Consider the following 19,815-nt stretch of genomic DNA (forward strand, 5'->3'; position numbering starts at 1 on the left):
TGACCTTGCCTTTTGTTTTCTCAACTCTGAATTGCCCTCGCCTACCCTGTGGATTTTCGTGTATTACCTGGACTGTCTATCGTTTCTGTTTCGGATCACCTCTGATACTGCTTGCCCCGTGTATGACCTCTGGACTGCCTCACTACCCGGTTATGGTCTTTACCTCCAGGTATCAGTTTACCAGTGTTGTTTACTCACTGCTACTGTTTTTTTATACCCTGTGGGTTTTTAATAAAATCCTTAACTGGTTCCGCGAGTGTCTGTATTCTGTACCACACCATGACAAACATGTAGTCACAGACATGTTTTTTTTTTCAGAATACAATTTTTAATCAAGACTAATACACAAAATGCAATTTTACATAAAAAGCTGATTAAATAAGCATGTCTGTCAGCGCAGTACATTATGAAAATAGTGTTCAAAATTAGGAGGTCAGTGAGGCCAATAATGCTTCTCATTAAGGATGTATTACTAGAAATTTAAACCCCCTTTTCTTTCTTTTTTAATGATATTTATAAAATATCAGTTCCCAATTTTTTTTTGTAAATACAATCTTAATCTAAATAATATAAAGAGAAATTTTAAGCCAAGCAAATTTATTCACTGAAACGAACATGACATTAAATTAAAAATGATCTGGTATCAGATTAAAACTTGAAGATGCGGATTCAAATATCCGACCAGATACAATAAATTTAACTGATGTTTTAAACCATGGATAGAATATTGCATACATCAGAGGATTCAATGAGGAGTTTATGTACACTAACCATCCAAACACAGTCCACATTATTGAGGTAGTTGTCATGCTTTCAATGGACAAAGAACTTATATAAAATGGAATCCAGCAAGAAAGATAAACAAAAATCACGAGTCCCAGTGTTTTTGCTGCTTTGATTTCAGAAGAATTTGAAGAGCTGTGTTTCTTTAAGGCAAGTCTTACAGCTCTGACAGCTTTAGCTTGACGTTTTGCAGCTTTAAAAATAATTGAATACAGGATCAGTATAACAGAGCAAGGAGCTACAAAACAAATTACCAGATCAATAATCATCCAGTAATATTTAACAATCACTACACACTCTCCATAACAACTGGTGATTATTTGAGATTGAAGTAGATGGTCATTAAAGTACAAAACTATCGTGATATATAACAGGGAAAAAGTCCAGCTTAGAACTATGAACAGAGATGTTTTACAAACTGTAATTCTAGTGGGATAATGCAGAGGATCACTGACAGCAATGTATCGATCAACTGCAATTAAAACCAGATGATAGAGAGATGTAGTCATTGAGTAGCTGATGATGATTTCAGAGACAGTACATGCCGTGTCTCCAAAATACCAACAGGAGTCTCTCAGCTGCATTATTTTCACAGGCATAACAAACATTCCCACGAGAAGATCTGCTGCAGCCAGAGAGAGGATGAGCAGGTTGGTTGGAGTGTGGAGCTGCTTGAAGTGAGAGATGGAGATAATCACCAACAAGTTCAAAATCACAGTACACACAGATATACATGAGAGGAAAATGAACAAAAATATATATGCAGGGTCTGATCGGACCTGCTTTCTGCAGGATGCATTGTTTCCAGGAAAGCAGTATTGAACTGTGAAGTTTTGTCTGTATGATTTATCCATTATAAAGAGATGCAGGTTTATCAGATGAAACTGGATCTGCTGTGTCGTCCAGTGATGCTGAACTGACAGACAGGGCTGTGTTTCCACTTTTCTTTATACCCATGTTTGAATCCTCCCACTTCAATATGAGTGGCTAAAGTGCTTAAAGCATCATTCACTTATCTGAATTTTAACATTACATCATTGTTGCAGCAGTACTCAGGCCTGTTTTAGTTTATAGTTAATGTCATAATGACTGTAATCAATAATATATTCAATATTCAATATATCAATATTGAATAAAATGTGAAATGATGCCTGTTTTACAAGTGAATGTAACAAACCGCATGAGTAAAACACCAGTCCAACTCACCATGTGCTTTTGAAATAATCTATTTTACACACTTCCCTGTAGTGGAAGGCCAGTACACATGACCAATGCATCTGCCTGAGAGATGTTATCAGATGAGATGTCATTGTCGATTATACAGTGGTGTGAACTTAACAGCATCTTAATAGGATTTGGGGCAGGACTTTGACTAGGCAACTCCAAAGTCATCACTGTATGTGGTGACACTGTAAACACTGTATGTTTAACACTGGCTAAGATATGGCCAATAATGCTTACAGTCCGGGTTGTTGAATATGTAAACGGCCGTCCTGCACGGTCCTTGCAACTTGACTCTGGTGTGCAGCACCAGTCAAAAGTTTGGACACATCTCTTTTCATTCAATTCATATATTCTTTTAAGTACCACATTTAGCTTTGAGGACAGACTATTGGTATTTTCTCAGTGTCTTCACGAACAGTTTTCTCAGCATTTTGAAGGAGTTCCTGGATGTGCTCTAGCTCTTCCCAAATCACCATCCTAGGTAGGTTCAGAAGAACAAAGAGCTGGACAAACACTTTTTGTTTACTGCATAATTACATACGTGTCTTTTAAGTGTCTGTAATATTAATCTGCCATGATAAAATAAAGAAGTAAAGAAAAACATTAAATTAGAATGTGTGACCAAACCTTTGACTGGTACTGTATAAATAATATTTTTTCCACACCCTATCTGTGCCCTGTTCATTAATAAAAGTGTGTTTTGGGCCAGAATGTAATTTCAGAAGTCTTAAATATCAGGTCAGGATGTTTATATATTTTAGAGCAAGATGTCTGTTAGATGTCTGTGTCCATTCACTATCGTTGTGAACAATTCTCTAGAGCTCATCTCTCTGGCTATTAAACTTGATAAATTAATCACTCATAATCCTCAGCTGAATCTATGTCATGTGACTCCACTAACTCCAGAAGAATGAAAGCTCCAGTTCCTGAACCATCTGTGTTTGTACTGTGGTGGGACTGGTTAGGTCAAGGCTAACTGTGGACTTTGTTCAAAACAAACCAAGGCATCAACCCCAGGGAATAAAACTCCACAGGCTAATGTGGTGAATGTTCCCATGAAAGAGTCAAGTGTCTTGAGCGCTCTTGTCAGAAGTTCTGATTTCCTGCCTGAGTGAACTGACTTGTTAAAAGTCTTTAGCCCCACAAGTCTTTAAGGCCACAAAACTTCCTCAACACCGCCATTTTCACAATTTTGGCTTCCCTGAAAATGTATTTTCTGATCGAAGCCCCCAGTTTGCTTCCAGAGTATGAGGAGTGTTTTTGAGCAGCTCGGGGTATCTGTAAGTCTCACCTCAGGATTTCATCCCATTTGCAATGGTCAGTGCGAGTGGGTTAATCAAGAGCTTGGGACGTTTATCCATGTATATTCTCAAAAGAACCCTTAAGACTGGTCCAAATATTTGATTTGGGCTGAAATGGCCCCAAACTTTCTGTTCAATCCTATCACCCCATTCCAATGTTTTCTAGGGTACCCTCAGCTGTCACCCAGGCCTAGAGTTCATCGCCGGAGCTCTCTCCCCCAGTTGTGTTAATGCGCGCCGGGGTTCCGGGCCGCATGTTCCACGTGTGTCTGGTTCCTCTGCCGGTCCTGTGGTGGCTTCCACTCCCTCATTTTCCTCCAAGTGGTTGTCGTTGGGAGCGTCTGTGCCTCAGTCCCTCTACAGTACCTTTGGGTAGGGGTACTGTCAGTCCGGATGCTGTCAGTCTGCCTGCCCTCCCTAGTATATATACCCCCAGGTAGCTCAGTTCTTTGCTGAGTATTGAATCTACTTTTCTTTGCTTTTCTACAATGCATTTTATTGTTTTGCCTACTTTGTTACTGGCTCTTCTTTGTATTACCGTCTATCATCTTTTTCCTCACCCACTATATTGATTACCTGTTGCCGACTATTTTTATTTTTTATTTTTTAACCTCTCCCTTGCTTTATTCAATTTCCTGTCTATGATCCTTTGCCTGACTGCTCTGTGGTATGTTGTTTACATTTTCTGCCTTTCTGTTACTGACCTTGCATGTCCCTGCCAATCACTGTAAGTCTTTTATTGTCTCTTGTCTGCTGTATTTATTGTATTGTTAGAGATCTGTGTTGCATATTCCATATGTTTGCACTTTACATTGTCTATTGTATTGCTGTTCCATGTTGCACCATGGTTCCGGAGGCATTTCATACTGTGTACCTGTACTTATATATGAAGACAATAAAAGTCTCTTGACTTGACTAATGGAAAACAGCATTCATCATGCCAACAGGACATTATGAGTTACTGGTTGTGCCATTTGGACTCATGAATGCTTCTGAATTTTTTAGTGATTTGTAAAAGTGCTAAGGGAGTCCCCGCGTAAGTGTGTTTACCTCTTTGTCTACCTCAACAACATAAGGGCATGCCAGATGGGTCCTCCAGCTACTTCTGGAGAACTGCTTGTACATTAAGCTGGGGGAAGATGCAGTTCCATGCCTCAACAGAGTAAATTCAAGGCTTTGTGGTGTTGAAGGGCACTCTTACCATGGACCCGGCCAAGATTAAAGACATGGTAGTCTAGTCCCACCCTTCCACTCTTTGGTTGGTCCAAAGGTTTCCAAGGTTAGCCAACTTTTTCCATCACTTTGTACAAAATTTTAATTTTAATTTAATTCTATCCCATCTCCCCCTATTTTTTTTGCATAAGACTGTTGAACTGCTGTTTGATTGTTGGCCCAGGAGGCCTTAGAGAAAATGAAGGCAAAAATGATGTCCACTCACTACCCAGGTTGCACAATACAGAAGAACCATTTGAAGTAGATGTCACAGATGCCAGTATGGAATTGGGCATTTCTGAATGCCTAGGCCGAACGAAAAAGCTTAATCTCCTGTTACTCTTTGCATTTTACTGTCACTGGCTCATACAAGCTGAGTTTGTTTATTTTCAGCAGGATAAGTAGGCTACATGGTCAGGTGGCCAAAAAGCTGTCCAATACCACACTGGTGACAGTACTGTTGGTCAAGTCAGACTTCCTGAAGATTAGCCTGTGTTTCTTTTCAAACTACTGCTGATCCAATTATTAGACAGCAGAGTCTACTTTGAAGAGAATGCTTTTTGTAAGTTCTGTTGTATCCAAATAGATAGCATTGGGTTGAATGATGTGTCTCTTTGCACCCAGAAACACTCTCTGGCAATCTAGCTCATGGGGTTATCTGTTTTTATCTCGAACAAAGAAGAATATTGTATTATTATTATTATTAATATTATTATTATTAACTACTTTTACTGACATTGGAATGAATTTCTTTATGAAAAAAGCAAAACAAATATTGCATTTATTTTATTTATTACGTATACTTTCAAACCCTGATTTCTAGACACTAAATCATTTCAACATTTAGTCATGCAGTTCTGATGAAAAATATTAAAAAGATTGACTAATACACAAAATGAAACAAGACCTAAAAAGCAGATTCAATATACATGTCCACCAGTGCAGTCCAATATGAAAATAGTGTTTGAAATTAAAAAGTTCATTAGTGTTTCTCAATAAGGCTGTACTACTAGGAATTTCATCCTCTTTTCTTTCTTTATTAATCATATTCATAAAATATTAGTTTCTACATATTTTGTACCTACAGTCTAACACATAAAATAATGTTATCATAGATTTGAAGCCTTATTTATGACTCTGTCCGGAATGTGGTCAGTGAGTGTTCTAACTTCATTCACTGAAACCAACCTGACATTGAATTAAAAATGATCTGGTATCAGATTAAAACTTGAAGATGAGGATTCAAATATTCGACAAGATACAATAAATTTAACTGATGTTCTAAACCATGGATAGAATATTGCATACATCAGAGGATTCAATGATGAGTTCATGTACACTAACAATACAAACACAGTCCACGCTATTGAGGCAGTTGTAATGCTTTCAATGGACAGAGAACATATATAATATGGAATCCAGCAAGAAAGATAAACAAAAATCACGAGTCCCAGTGTTTTTGCTGCTTTGGTTTCAGAAGAATTTGAAGAGCTGTGTTTCTTTAAGGTAAGTCTTACAGCTCTGACAGCTTTAGCTTGCTGTCTTGCAGCATTAAAAATGATTGAATACAGGATCAGTATAACAGAGCAAGGAGCTAAAAATGAAACAGCCATATCAATAATCACCCAGTAATATTTAACAATCATTACACACTCTCTATAACAACTGGAGATTATTTGAGATTGAAGTAGATGGTCATTAAAGTACAAAACTATTATAATATACAACAGGGAAAAAGACCAGCTTAGAACTATGAACAGAGATGTTTTACAAACAGTGATTCTAGTGGGATAATGCAGAGGATCACTGACAGCAATGTATCGATCAACTGCAATTAAAACCAGATTATAGAGAGATGCTGCTATTGAATGCATGTTTGTCAGTCTAAAATGTTTCAGATCATCAAACAAATGTATATATTAATCAAAGACAAAACAAGTAAACACAAACTGCATTTCTTACATGAAGGTATTCATTATTAGGGAGAAAACCTACATGGCCCTGTATGAAAAACGATTTGCCCCTAAACCTAATAACTGGTTGGACCTTTTTGACGTCATGCCACTGCATCTTAGTAGGATATGAGTCAGGACTTTAACTAGGCCACTCCAAAGTCTTCACTGTATGTGTGGTTTAATATTGGCTGACAGTTTTGTAGAAGTGTACAAGCATAATTACAATAAAAGTGTGTGAAATCTTATTAATCATTTAAATATTAATGTTATAACAGAACTTAACATGTTCCTCCGTAATAGCCTGCTTTTTTTTTAGAAAATGAGGATTAGGTTAGTTTTATCTGAAATTCATGATAAAAATAGGTAGATATTGTGCCTTTGATTAAAATACTAACATAATATTTCCAATAAAAGAGTCATGTATCAAACATCTTTATGTTCCTCCTTATTCACGGTGTCTTTCATGTTTTATAGTCTGTTTATCCAATTCGCAAACGATTCACTGTATTTACTAATCACATTACATGGGGGCAAAGAAGGTGGATCAACAACGAGACAATCATCCAGGAGGTGGAGCACGAACGGGAGCCTGTGTTTATTGAGCAAAATCCAGCAAAGTGCCTCAGCGAAGGAATCAAAATGCTTGGGGCTACTTTTGCACCCAAAAGTAAGGGGAACTGAAAAGTAAAACTGATTGTCTCAGCGGACTCTGAAAAGGTGCCAAGAGTCAGGATGGAGGGGAAGGATTTTAAAAGCTGAGACGACGTCAGCCTTAGACAGCCAGGCACCCCTGCCGGCCAGCTTGATGGCTTCAATGGCACAATCCACCCACGGTGGCGTAACGGAGAGAAAAGTCAGAACTGGCAATGAGGCTGTTGATGGACAGGTCCGAAGAGCCGTGCAGAGCAGAGAGATCAATAATGATCCTTTTTTTGCCTGAGTATTTACATGTGGCAATGCCCACAGAATTAATCCGAAAAAAGGAAAAAGGAGGCGTGGAGAAAGGACTGATCATGAATCCATTAGAGAGCTCCTTTTGCAATAGGGAAGACATGACATTGGGCTCGGTCAGAGCAGAAAGAAGTTTAGAGAAGAGCTTGGCGATGTGACGAGGCCTGGGGAGAAGCCAAAAAGAAAGCCGTCCAGGAGGCAGCAGACGAAAGAGGTGTCAGGGTGGGAAGATAGGTCAGCGGCGAGAGCCGGTACATTGGCTAGGGTGGAGAAGAACGTGCAGCCTTTTACAGGAGGGAGCAAAACAACCCAAGTTTTTAAAATTGTTGCAGACCATCTGTCCGTCGAGAAAAACAATAGGCCAGCCAAAGCTGTCGCAGGCGCCTGAGGAGGACAGGCGCACGGGAGTGGCGCGCGCCGAGGAATGTTGGACGGGGGCCGGAGGTCCGGCGGAGGCAACCTGGGAACAAGCAGAAGCAGGGTGAGAGGGGCCGCCACACACGTTGCAGGAGAGGGAACTACATCCCGCGAAAACATGGCAATAAAGTTCCAGGTCCGGAGTGCCCCAGAATGTAGCCAGGTTCCACTTTTGGAGACGAGCCGCAGCGCGGGCTGAGAAGAGGCGGTGATACTCACAGAATCCGGAGCCGCCGAAATGGATAGCCATGTCTAAAATCAGGGACAGATAATCGTCCAATTCCTGATGACGTGATGGAAAAGCTGATCAGATCACATCCCTGAAGATGGAGAAGGCTAAGGCGAATTCGGCTGCAGTGAGGATTTTAGAGGCGCGGGGAACAGGGAGAAGAGCGGCGGGAACGAGATTGAGATCCGGAGGAGTGCTGGTGGGAATGACCGACCCGAGAGGAAGAATGAGTAGAAGCCGGAGTAGAACCAGGAGTAGCTGGAATGGAGATAACTGACTTCAGACTATGGGCCCGGTGAGGGGGACCAGGAGTGGAGACAGGCTGGCTAGGAGGAAAGAGGTCCTCATCGGAGGCGGTGAGTTCATGGTCCATGGCGGAGAGCAAGCAAATGCTAGCAGGTGGGTGCGGCAGATTCAACTGATGTGAACTTTCGTCACGAAAGGTAGTTAGTTAGGGCAGGTATTTATAGGGCGGCTGATTGATACGGGGTGGAGTTAGAATGTAGGGTTCGGGTGTGGTCCTTTTCCCAAACATTTATTACATAACATCATTATAAACCTAAAATTGTATGAAGTACACTGAATATGGCTTTGCAGAGGGTGAGATTCAGTGTATGAAAGAAAAAAAAGTCAGGGTGCAGGGCAGCACAGTATTCAGTACCACCTCTTTCTTACTCGACTGGTAAATTTCTACACTCCGTATTGTAAGCAGAGATTAACCACAACCAAAATTATCAAAATGAGACATCATATTAGTAGATAATGCTTATCGTATATATATTGTTAAACAATCTTCTGATGTGATGCAAGTGTGAAATGACTACATACATTTCTTTAAACCTCCGTCACTAAAAAAAATCTCTATCTCTGAAATAATCTCCCCCTTTCAATCTCTTAATAAACTGTTATCTAAATTACTGCTGCACTGCATTTACATGTGCATGTTAGTTTATTGCACCCATACATAAAAAAAAAACCTCACTGTTAGTTGCACTAGATCACTTATATATTACATACCAATATTACTGTTAACATTGAAGGCGCTTCATTATACTGCTTTATAGTTTATATCAGGCCTGATTTCTTCATACATCACCCTTACAGTCTGCAGACTGTGGCCTAAACAAGAATGTGTACAATGGGTTTAATGATGTGTACCTATACACCTACAATAATAATTATTATTTATAAGTAATAATAATAATAATAATAATAATAATAATAATAATAATAATAATAATAATAATAATAATAATAATAATAGGAAATTAACAAATGAAAAAATGATTCTATTTAATTCATTCATTTATGTATACTTTCAAACCCTGATTTCTAAACACTAAAGCATTTCAACATGTAGTCACAGACGTGTCTTTTTTCATATGAAAAATTTTAATAAAGACTACTACACAAAATGAAATTACACATAAAAATCAGATTAAATATGCATGTATGTTAGTGCAGTACATTATGAAAATAACGTTTGAAATTAGAAGGTTAGTGAGGTCATTAGTGTATATCATTAAGGATGTATTACTGGTGAATCTCATCCCCTTTCACATCTATATTAATCATATGCACAAAAAATTGCTTCTACATATTTGGTAATTAGAGTCTGAAACATACAATAACAGAGATTTTAAGCCTTATTTATGACACTGTCCTGAATGTGGTCTGTGACTGGCCTAACTTCATTCACTGAAACCAACCTGACATTAAATTAAAAATGATCTGGGAGCAAATTAAATGTTGAAGATGTGGATTTAAATATTCGACAAGAAACAATAAAGTTAACTGATGTTCTAAACCATGGATAGAATATTGCATATATCAGTGGATTCAAAGAGGAGTTTATGCATACTAACCAGGCAAACACAGTCCACGCAATTGAGGCAGTTGTAATGCTTTCAATGGACAGAGAACATATATAAAATGGTATCCAGCAAGAAAGATAAACAAAAATCACGAGACCCAGTGTTCTTGCTGCTTTGATTTCAGAAGAATTTGAAGAGCTGTGTTTCTTTAAGGTAAGTCTTACAGCTCTGACAGCTTTAGCTTGATGTCTTGCAGCATTAAAAATAATTGAATAGAGGATCAGTATGACAGAGCAAGGAGCTAGAAATGAAACAACCAGATCAACAATCATCCAGGAATATTTAACAATCACTACACACTCACCATAACAACTGGTGATTATTTGATATTGAAGTAGATGGTCATTAAAGTAAAAAATGGGGATTGTGTACAAAAGAGAAAAAGACCAGCTTAGAACTATGAACAGAGATGTTTTACAAACAGTGATTCTAGTGGGATAATGCAGAGGATCACTGACAGCAATGTATCGATCAACTGCAATTAAAATCAGATTATAGAGAGATGTAGTCATTGAATAGCTGATGAGCATTTCAGAGACAGTACATGCCGTGTCTCCAAAATACCAACAGGAGTCTTTCAGCTGCATTATTTTCACAGGCATAACAAACATTCCCACGAGAAGATCTGCTGCAGCCAGAGAGAGGATGAGCAGGTTGGTTGGAGTGTGGAGCTGCTTGAAGTGAGAGATGGAGATAATCACCAACAAGTTCAAAATCACAGTACACACAGATATACATGAGAGGAAAATGAACAAAAATATATATGCAGGGTCTGATCGGACCTGCTTTCTGCAGGATGCATTGTTTCCAGGAAAGCAGTATTGAACTGTGAAGTTTTGAGAGTATGATTTATCCATTATAAAGAGATGCAGGTTTATCAGATGAAACTGGATCTGCTGTGTCGTCCAGCGATGCTGAACTAACAGACAGGGCTGTGTTTCCACTTTTCTTTATACCCATGTTTGAATCCTCCCACTTCAATATGAGTGGCTAAAGTGCCCCAAGTGCATCATTCACTTATCTGAAGTTCAATATTACATCATTGTTGCAGCAGTGGTCAGGCCAGTTTTAATCTATGGTTAATGTCATAATTACTGATTTTGCAATCAGTGTTGAATAAAATATAAAATGATGCCTGCTTCACTAGTGAAAGTAATAAACTGCATAAGTGAAACACCAGTCAAACTCACCATGTGCTTTTGGCATTATCTACCTCACACACTTTCCTTTAGTGGAAGGCCAGCACAGAGAGTCTAGACAATACATCTGCCTGATAGTCATTCAGTGGTCATGTGTTTATTTTGTCATAGACTAATATGGTATATCAGAGAGTGATCAGACGAGACATGATTTTTGGGTCTACAGGGATGTCATGAAGTATTTGCCCCCTCCATGATTTCTTTTTGCATGTTTGTCAGCCTTAAATGTTTCAGGTCATCAAACAAATGTATATATTAATCAATGACAAAATGTATTTTTTATTTTTTTATCTGAAACTCATGATAAAAATAGGTAGATATTGTGCCTTTGATTAGAATACTAACATAATATTTCCAATAAAGTGCCATGTATAATATATCATTATGTTCCCCATCATTCACAGTGGTTTTCATGTTTTTATATTCTGTTTATCCTTCCAATTTGCAAACGATTCACTGTATTTTATATCATGAATGAAACATACAAAACCAGAGCACAGCTGTCATTACAAATGATGCAGGTGAGACATTCTTGACACATTACCCACCAAAGGCCACCTAAGGTGTTTGCAGCCGCTGTTTTAGTAATCATACAGACATTGGCCTTGGTTGTAAGTTAGAACCACAAATATATAATAACAATAAAGTATAAGAACTGCTTTCAGACACTGTTTTAGGATTAGAAGCACCTGTGTAAAGTTAAGCAGTCAACAGATGGCAAAAAAGCATTTTTCCTGAGAAAGACTCAGAATTCCAGAAGTTTAAATTGTGATTAGTGCAAAGCAGGCACAACTTAAAAAAAAATGTATTTAAGGCCTTGATGAACAGCATATCCTTGTAACATCTTGTCTAGAGGTGACTGATAAGGTCCACTGTGTCTGGGAAAAGAAAACACTCTGAACCCTGAGATGCAGGATCCTAATGGGTCCACAGAAATATTGGGACATTTATGAGGTCTTTAGTAAGGCCCAGATGTTGCCTCCAAACCAGAGGTAATATTAAGGGAACTACAGATCGATTGATACTACAGATTGATAAAACCCGATCTGAACTTGCAATCATGCAAAAGTTTACTATCAGAGCAACCAGCACCCACATGTATTACCAGCAGACCATTCTTACCCTACATAATCTACAAAAAACTGCACTTACAGACAGTCTACAAGTGGATCTATGAGCGCTAGGCCTGCTAAGATCTGCGACATTTCCTTGGCCTGCTGGCTTGAAGAGTGCTCCTCTCAAGTGGTGCTCGAGGATCTGGAAGTGCGGCAAGAGAACCACACTAAGCTAATGGCTAACTCCAGCCATGTCAGCGGTGCCATTAATCCTGCTCTCAAACATCTGCTTCCAGAAGAATCACCTAAACTAACAGGATTATTCAGCAGTCAACCTAATGCGAGTTCAGAGACTGCTCTGGAGATGTTGTTAATGAACTCCATCCTAGCCTAAGCCTTTTAGGTCGATAGCCTGCTCTGCCATTGTGTGGACTGTGACACGGACCTGTCCTGTAAGACAGGGGGCCTGTATGTTTATATTATAACACAGCATGGTTTAGTAACACAATGCTGTTTTCCAGCTACTGCTCGCAACTGGTCTGCCGAGGGGAGGAACACTGTGTGCATCACAGAAGTTTAGATAGCACCTAGTAATTTTAATTATACTGCTGACGTGGTGCGTGTGGCAGGAAATCCAGACCATCAACAAATACAAGACACCTCCATGTGCATGTTATTGTGATGCCTTCCTTCCTGATGTGCTAAACACCTTCTACACAAGGTTCAAATCACAGAACAGCACATCGGGCCGGACTTCTGCTGCTGCTGCGTCTTCCCGGAGAAGGAGGACGAGCTCTGCGTCTCTCTGCCCGGGCTGAGGTCCGACTCCGCCCCGCCGTGCCTGCAGGACTCGTCGGCGGCCGAGTCAGAGTCGTGGAGGGGGGAGAACGGCCACGACGGGGGCAAGGCCGACCCCGGCGCTACCGAGAGCCGCCGCTACTCCTGCCCCGGCGCTACCAAGAGCCGCCGCTACTCCTGCCCTGGTGCTACCGAGAGCCACACGTCTCACCTTTGACCCTGGTGGCTGGAAGCTTAGGAGGAGGGTCCGCCCCACGCCTGAACGTACAGTCCTATCTGTCCCAGCTGGTCCTCATCTGGACTGATTAAGCTGCCAGCTGGGACAGGTATAAAAACCTCTGCCTCAGCTTGGGAAGGACTTTACTGGGGATCTGAGGGCTGAGGCTGCACGGACCTTAAACCAAAGACTAAGTAAACTATTGAACTCTAGAGCCCCACTGGGCTAGCGTTATGTTCCTTTAAGCTGTTTTGGGTGTGGTGGAGGGCATTTTCTGAGCCAAATAAAGGTATGATTTGAGTTCATTTACTCCCCGTGTCTGTGTTATCTGTGAGCTTCCTACTACTGGGTCACAGTGGTCATGCCCCTAACCCCATGGGCCAACCACACCACAGAAAGCCCCTGGACCAGAGAGCATACCTGGTACAGAACAGCTTGCAGATGTTCTCAAAGACATTTTCAACATTTCTCTGCTGTCGTGCCAGCATGTTTCAAGATGACCACCATAGTTCCTGTGCCAAATAAGTTTCCTGGCTCAATGACTACCATCCCATTGCATCATAAAGTGCTTTGAGAGGCTAGTCATGATGCAATTCAAACACCAGCTCCCCTCCTCACTGGACCCACTGCAGTTTGCGTATCATCAAAACAGATCAACAGGTGATGCCATCTCAACTGCACTCCACCAGGCTCTCACCCACCTGGAAAATAAAGACTGCTATGTTCAATTGCTATTCATAGACTTCAGTTTAGCATTTAACACCATCATCTCTCAGCATCTGATTGGAAAACTGAGCTTGTTGGGCCTGAACTCTTCCCTCTTAATCTGGGTTCTGGATTTCTTGACTAAGAGACCAAAGTCAGTCAGGATTGGAAACAACACCTCCAGCACCAACATACTGAGCAGGGGTGACCCCCAGGGCTGTGTGTTCAGTTCACTGCTGTTCACTCTGCTGACTCATGACTGTATTGCAAAGTACAGGTTAAACCACATCATTAAGTTTGCTGATGTCACAAGTGTAGTTGGCAGCAAGAACAAATCAGCATACAGAGAGGAGGTGCAGTGGCTAATCTCTAAACATGGATAAAACCAAAGAGATGGATGTTGACTTCAAGAGAGCACCAGGTAACCACCACCCACTGAACACAAATGGCTCTGCTGTGGAAATTGCAAAGCACAGCAAGTTCTACGGTCTTCACATTGCAGAGAACCTCACCGGGTCCCTAAACACAAGCACCATAACTAAGAAAGCCCAGTTTCAACTCGTCTTCCACCTTCTTTCCTCACCATGCTCTACCAAGGGCCTGTAGACAGCATCTTGAGCACCTGCAATAGCATAGTGAGGACAGCCAAGAAGATCAACAGAGTATCTCTACCCTCATCACAGACATCTACACCACACTCTAATGCTGTCTGGCAGACTTTTTGACTTCCAGGCATTCAGACTCCTCAACACACAGAGACAGAACTGAACCCCTCAACCACCACACATTCACACACAGGTACTGAAGTGGACCCCCACACTGCACCTCAATAACCCACACAAAGACTGTATTGAATTCACCCATCACTCTACACATACAGAGAGACTGAACTCTCTATCCCTATCAGCAACACTTGCTGTGAATTCTATAAAATCAGGAACTCTCTACCTTAGTAGATGTTTTGATCATGTATAACCAATATGTTACAGTACGCTACATATAGCTAACATATATATATATTAATCTCACCACACACATTTAATTGTACCATATCATTACTGCACTGTCATCGGTATTGCAAGGTCCTGTCTGTTTAATTGTCTCTTGTCTCTAATTTCATTACACTGTGTACCTGTACTCAAATGTAATGGCAATACAAGCCTCTTGACTTGATTTATCTAATGGAAAACAGCATTCATCCTGCCCACAGGACATTATGAGTTACGTGTAATGCCATTTGGGCTCATGAATGCTTCTGCATTCTTGCATTTTGTTAAAGTGCTGAGGGAGCCATGGGTTAATGTGTTTAATCTACCTTAACAACGTTCTGGAGGATACACTGTCTTCCATGCACACAGATGTAATGAAAATAAGAGCCTTTTAACTTGACTTAACTGTACATTAAGCTGGGGGAAGTTGCAGTTCCATGCCCCAACAGTGTAATTTCTAGGTTTTGTGGTGTTAAATGAAACTCTCAGTATGGACCAAGCCAGGATTGAAGACATGTTTGTCACCCAAAATAAGACACAGGGAGCTTTCAACTTGTGAAGCAGAGAAATTGCCTTTAAATGCTGAAAATGTGTCTATGCTGACTGACAGTTACAAACACATGCTGCAAAAACATATAAGTTCTCAAAACCTGCTTGTCAGGAAAGGGATCATGGCTGTCTTAACTAGTTTGTGGTCATCATCATTGAGGTACATGGACTGGTTAATAGAGCTGTGACAGAATACAGTTGGTTTTGCCTGGATCTCAGGTATTCTGTTCTGTAGAATGGAATGCACCTTTTTTTAGAGAAAGTTCAATATAAACCTAAAGTTGAGCTTTTTTCTCTTTTTGACAGTTCTGTTCTTTCTATAGTACTGTTCCTATGCCATGATCAGTGGCATCAGTGCCATGAATGAAAGTTTTCTTCTTATCTGTGAGAATATGATTTCCATGTAGATGTTCCTTAAAGATTTTGAATACCGCTATGTATTAAACCCTTTAACTAGGGCCCTTCTGTACCCCCCTTTTAGACATCAGTGAACCTTGAGCTTTGTTTAAGTGTCAAAACCCATGCGTTCTCAGATATTCTCTTTTATCATATAGTATGGAGGTTTTTAATGCATAGTTATAAAGAGAGCCTTCGGCTGAATGAAATGATTGTTCCAAACTTGAATGGTATATGAAGTACACTGAAAATGGCTTTGCAGAAGGTGCAGTGAATGCAAAAATTTAAAAAAGGTCAGGGTACAGGGGAGCACAGAATTCAGTACCACCTCTTCCTTACACAACTGGTGAATTCATACACTCTGTATTGTAAACAAAGGCCCAACACAACCAAAATGGTCCAAATGAGAGATAATGCTGCTTATTGTCTATATTTTTTACACAAGCTAAAGATCAGCTACAAGTAGTTGAGAATTTCCCTCAGTGAAATGACTATATACATTTTCTTACACCTCCATCTCTAAGATAATCTACCCCTCAAATTCTCTAAATAAACTGTTTTAAAAATTACAGCTGCACTGCATCTACTAGTGCATGTTAGTTTATTGCACATACACATAAAGAGTCTCAATGTTTTTGGCACAGAATCACTTATACATTATTTACCAATATTACCTTTTACATGAAATGCCTACATTATGCTGTTAGTAAATATCAGGTCTGATTTCTTCATATTTAAAACATCACCATTAGAGTCTGCATGCTCTAACCTATGGAATAATTTGTACAATGGGTTTCATGATGCTTCCAGCATTGGGGGGTATAGAGCTGAATGTGGTCAGTGAGTGATTTAATTATATTCACTGAAACCAACCTGACAGTAAATTAAAAATGCTTTGGAAGCAAATTAAACCTTGAAGATGAGGATACAAATATTCGACAAGATACAATTAAGTGAACTGTTGTTCTAAACCATGGATAGAATATTGCATACATCAGTGGATTCATTGCTGAGTTCATGTACAATAGCCAGCCAAACACAGTCCACATTATTGATGCAGTTGTTATGTTTGGTATGGACAGAAAACTTATATAAAATGGTATCCAACAAGCAAGATAAACAAAAATCACAAGTCCCAGTGTTTTTGCTGCTTTGGTTTCAGAAGAATTTGAAGAGCTGTGTTTCTTTAAGGCATGTCTTACAGCTCTGACAGCTTTAGCTTGACGTCTTGCAGCATTAAAAATTATTGAATACAGAATCAGTATAATGGAGCAAGGAGCTAAAAATGAAACAACCAGATCAACAATCACCCAGGAATATTTAACAATCAATACACACTCTCCATAACAACTGGTGATTATTTGAGATTGAAGTAGATGGTCATTGAAGTAAAAAACTACTATGATATACAACAGGGAAAAAGACCAGCTTAGAACTATGAACAGAGATGTTTTACAAACAGTTATTGTAGCAGGGTAATGCAGAGGATCACTGACAGCAATGTATCGATCAACTGCAATTAAAACCAGGTTACAGAGAGATGCTGATATAGAATAGCTGATGATGATTTCAGAGACAGAACATGCCGTGTCTCCAAAATACCAACAGGAGTCTTTCAGCTGCATTATTTTTACAGGCATAACAAACATTCCCACGAGAAGATCTGCTGCAGCCAGAGAGAGGATGAGCAGGTTGGTTGGAGTGTGGAGCTGCTTGAAGTGAGAGATGGAGATAATCACCAACAAGTTCAAAATCACAGTACACACAGATATACATGAGAGGAAAATGAACAAAAATATATATGCAGGGTCTGATCGGACCTGCTTTCTGCAGGATGCATTGTTTCCAGGAAAGCAGTATTGAACTGTGAAGTTTTGAGAGTATGATTTATCCATTATAAAGAGATGCAGGTTTATCAGATGAAACTGGATCTGCTGTGTCATCCAGTGATGCTGAACTAACAGACAGGGCTGTGTTGCCATTATTTTATACCCATGTTTGAATCCTCCCACTTCAATATGAGTGGCTAAAGTGCCCCAAGTGCATCATTCACTTATCTGAAATTCAACATTACATCATTGTTGCAGCAGTGGTCAGGCCTGTTTTACTCTATGGTTCAAGTCATAATTACTGATTTAGCTAACAGTAATGAATAACATTTAAAATGATGCCTGCTTTACAAGTGAATGTGATAAACTGCATGAGTAAAACACCAGTCAAACTCATCTTGTGCTTTTGTGTGTGAGTGGTGCAAGGTTTGCGGCCGCTCTCCTTTGTTTACCTTATTGTTTGTCGACCCTGGTTCCTCCTTTTCCCACTGGCGGAACCACAGCCCAGTCCACAACCACCTTATACACTCCCCGTTCAGTTCTGAAAAGCCGTTTTTGTTTTGTTTTGTCTCTTCCCCAGTTTCTAAGGGGCAGCCAAGCTTCTCTGGCCAGCTTTATTTACTTCCCTTCCGCTGGCGCTGGAGTGGGAGTTAAGGAGCTCCTGGCGGTGAAGCTTGCCCTAGAAGAGTGGAGGCACTGGCTGGAGGGGGCCAAACACACCTTTCCAGATAGGGGTTGTTCTTTACCCGGTTTGATTTCATCTTGTAATACCGTCCTGGGTCTAAAGGCATCAAACCGGATGCCGTCTCTTGCCAGAGGGAACCCCTCCCCCCTCCTGCCACCCCTTCAGTGGGGACACTTGGGCACTGTCAGATGGGAACATGAGGCCGATCCCGGTCAGGAGAATGGCCCATCAGGCCGGGACTACATATCTCCCTCCCTCAGGAGAAGGATACTCACCTGGAGACACTCCTCACCCCAGTACGCACACCCAGGGGTGACACGTACGCTCAAGTTCCTGCGGCACCAGTTTTAGTGGCCCCACATGGAACAAGATGTGCGTGCCCACCTGGCCGCCTGCATAGCATGTGTGCAGGGTAAGGACCACAGAACCAGGTCCACAGGTCTGCTGCACCCTCTAGCGGTCCCCTCACACCCCTGGTCACACCTGTGCTTGAACTTTATCACATGGTTGTCCCCGTCTCAAGGCAACACCGTGATATTATTCATTGTGGACAGATTCTGTAAGGCTGGTCGCTTTGTGGCTCTGCCCAAGCTACCAACTGCGCAGGTGTCAGACCGTGGGGTGCAGTTCACCAGCCAGTTCTGGGGGGCCTTCTGTCGCTTGTTGGGGGCTGAGCTCAGCTGGGACCTGCAACGGACCCTCCGCTGTCTGGTTTTGGTGCCCCGTCTACCTGTTACGACCAACTAAGGTGGGCGGATTATGCCCACAATACGCTCTGGCACTCATCCTTATGCACCCTTCAATTTGGCTATGCTCCGCCTGCCTTCCCCGGACAGGAGACAGTGACGGGGGTGCCCTCAGTCGACCATATGATCAACCGTCGTCTGCCAGGGCGACCCAGAAACACCACGTGGAAACTACGTCTGCTCCATGGGTACTGCCTCTCCCCCTGGACCCTGTACCATGGATGGTGTCCCTGTCTACATCGTCCGCTGGCTTTTGGCTTTTTGGCGTGAGTGTGTGCATTTGTGTGTCTTTGCCCGTTTTTGGGTTTTTGTTTTCCACCCGTGTTGAAGGGTCACTGTTGAGTTTTTACTTGCTTCATATTCTGCAGCTCTGCAGTTGGGTTCTACAACCTTCTGGGCTGGAGAACTACTGCTCCCCACCCATAACTCTTTTATTATGTATCAGGTTCTCCTGTATTCCAAGTGGCTTTGATGTCTTTATAGACTGTTTGTCCTTCCATTTCACAAATGATTCAAAGCACTTTTCCTCCCAAAGACTCAAAATCCCAGAATTTGAAACAATGATTAGTGCAAAGCAGGCAAAACAAAAGTATGAATCTTGTTTGTAAGGCCTTGATAAATAGCATACTATTGTAAAATATTTGTCTAGAGGTGGCCAATAAGGTACATCTTGAGAGCAAGAAAGATGGAGGCCCTATGTT

At 40.9% G+C, this 19,815-nt stretch overlaps 1 protein-coding gene across 1 annotated transcript; it reads right to left on the reverse strand.

Annotated features, from left to right (window-relative positions):
- Nucleotides 1-467: 467 nt before the first annotated feature.
- On the reverse strand, nucleotides 468-17,810 carry LOC125784890 (trace amine-associated receptor 13c-like). The gene is made up of 2 exons (XM_049469027.1): nucleotides 17,675-17,810; nucleotides 468-1,451 (listed from the first exon to the last, which is right to left on the reverse strand). Exons 1-2 carry the CDS (start codon nucleotides 17,795-17,797, stop codon nucleotides 627-629), a joined length of 948 nt encoding a protein of 315 aa, XP_049324984.1. The 5' UTR covers nucleotides 17,798-17,810; the 3' UTR covers nucleotides 468-626.
- Nucleotides 17,811-19,815: the final 2,005 nt, after the last annotated feature.

This window comes from Astyanax mexicanus, chromosome 20 (genome assembly GCF_023375975.1).
Source record: "Astyanax mexicanus isolate ESR-SI-001 chromosome 20, AstMex3_surface, whole genome shotgun sequence".
Classification (NCBI taxonomy): domain Eukaryota; kingdom Metazoa; phylum Chordata; class Actinopteri; order Characiformes; family Acestrorhamphidae; genus Astyanax; species Astyanax mexicanus.

Coding starts and splice junctions, on each gene's coding strand:
- LOC125784890 (XM_049469027.1), bottom strand. CDS start 17,797: ATGACACAGCAGATCCAGTTTCATCTGATAAACCTGCATCTCTTTATA. Junction 1,452..17,674: donor ATGCATCCTGCAGAAAGCAG/GTCCGATCAGAC, acceptor CACTTCAAGCAG/CTCCACACTCCAACCAACCT.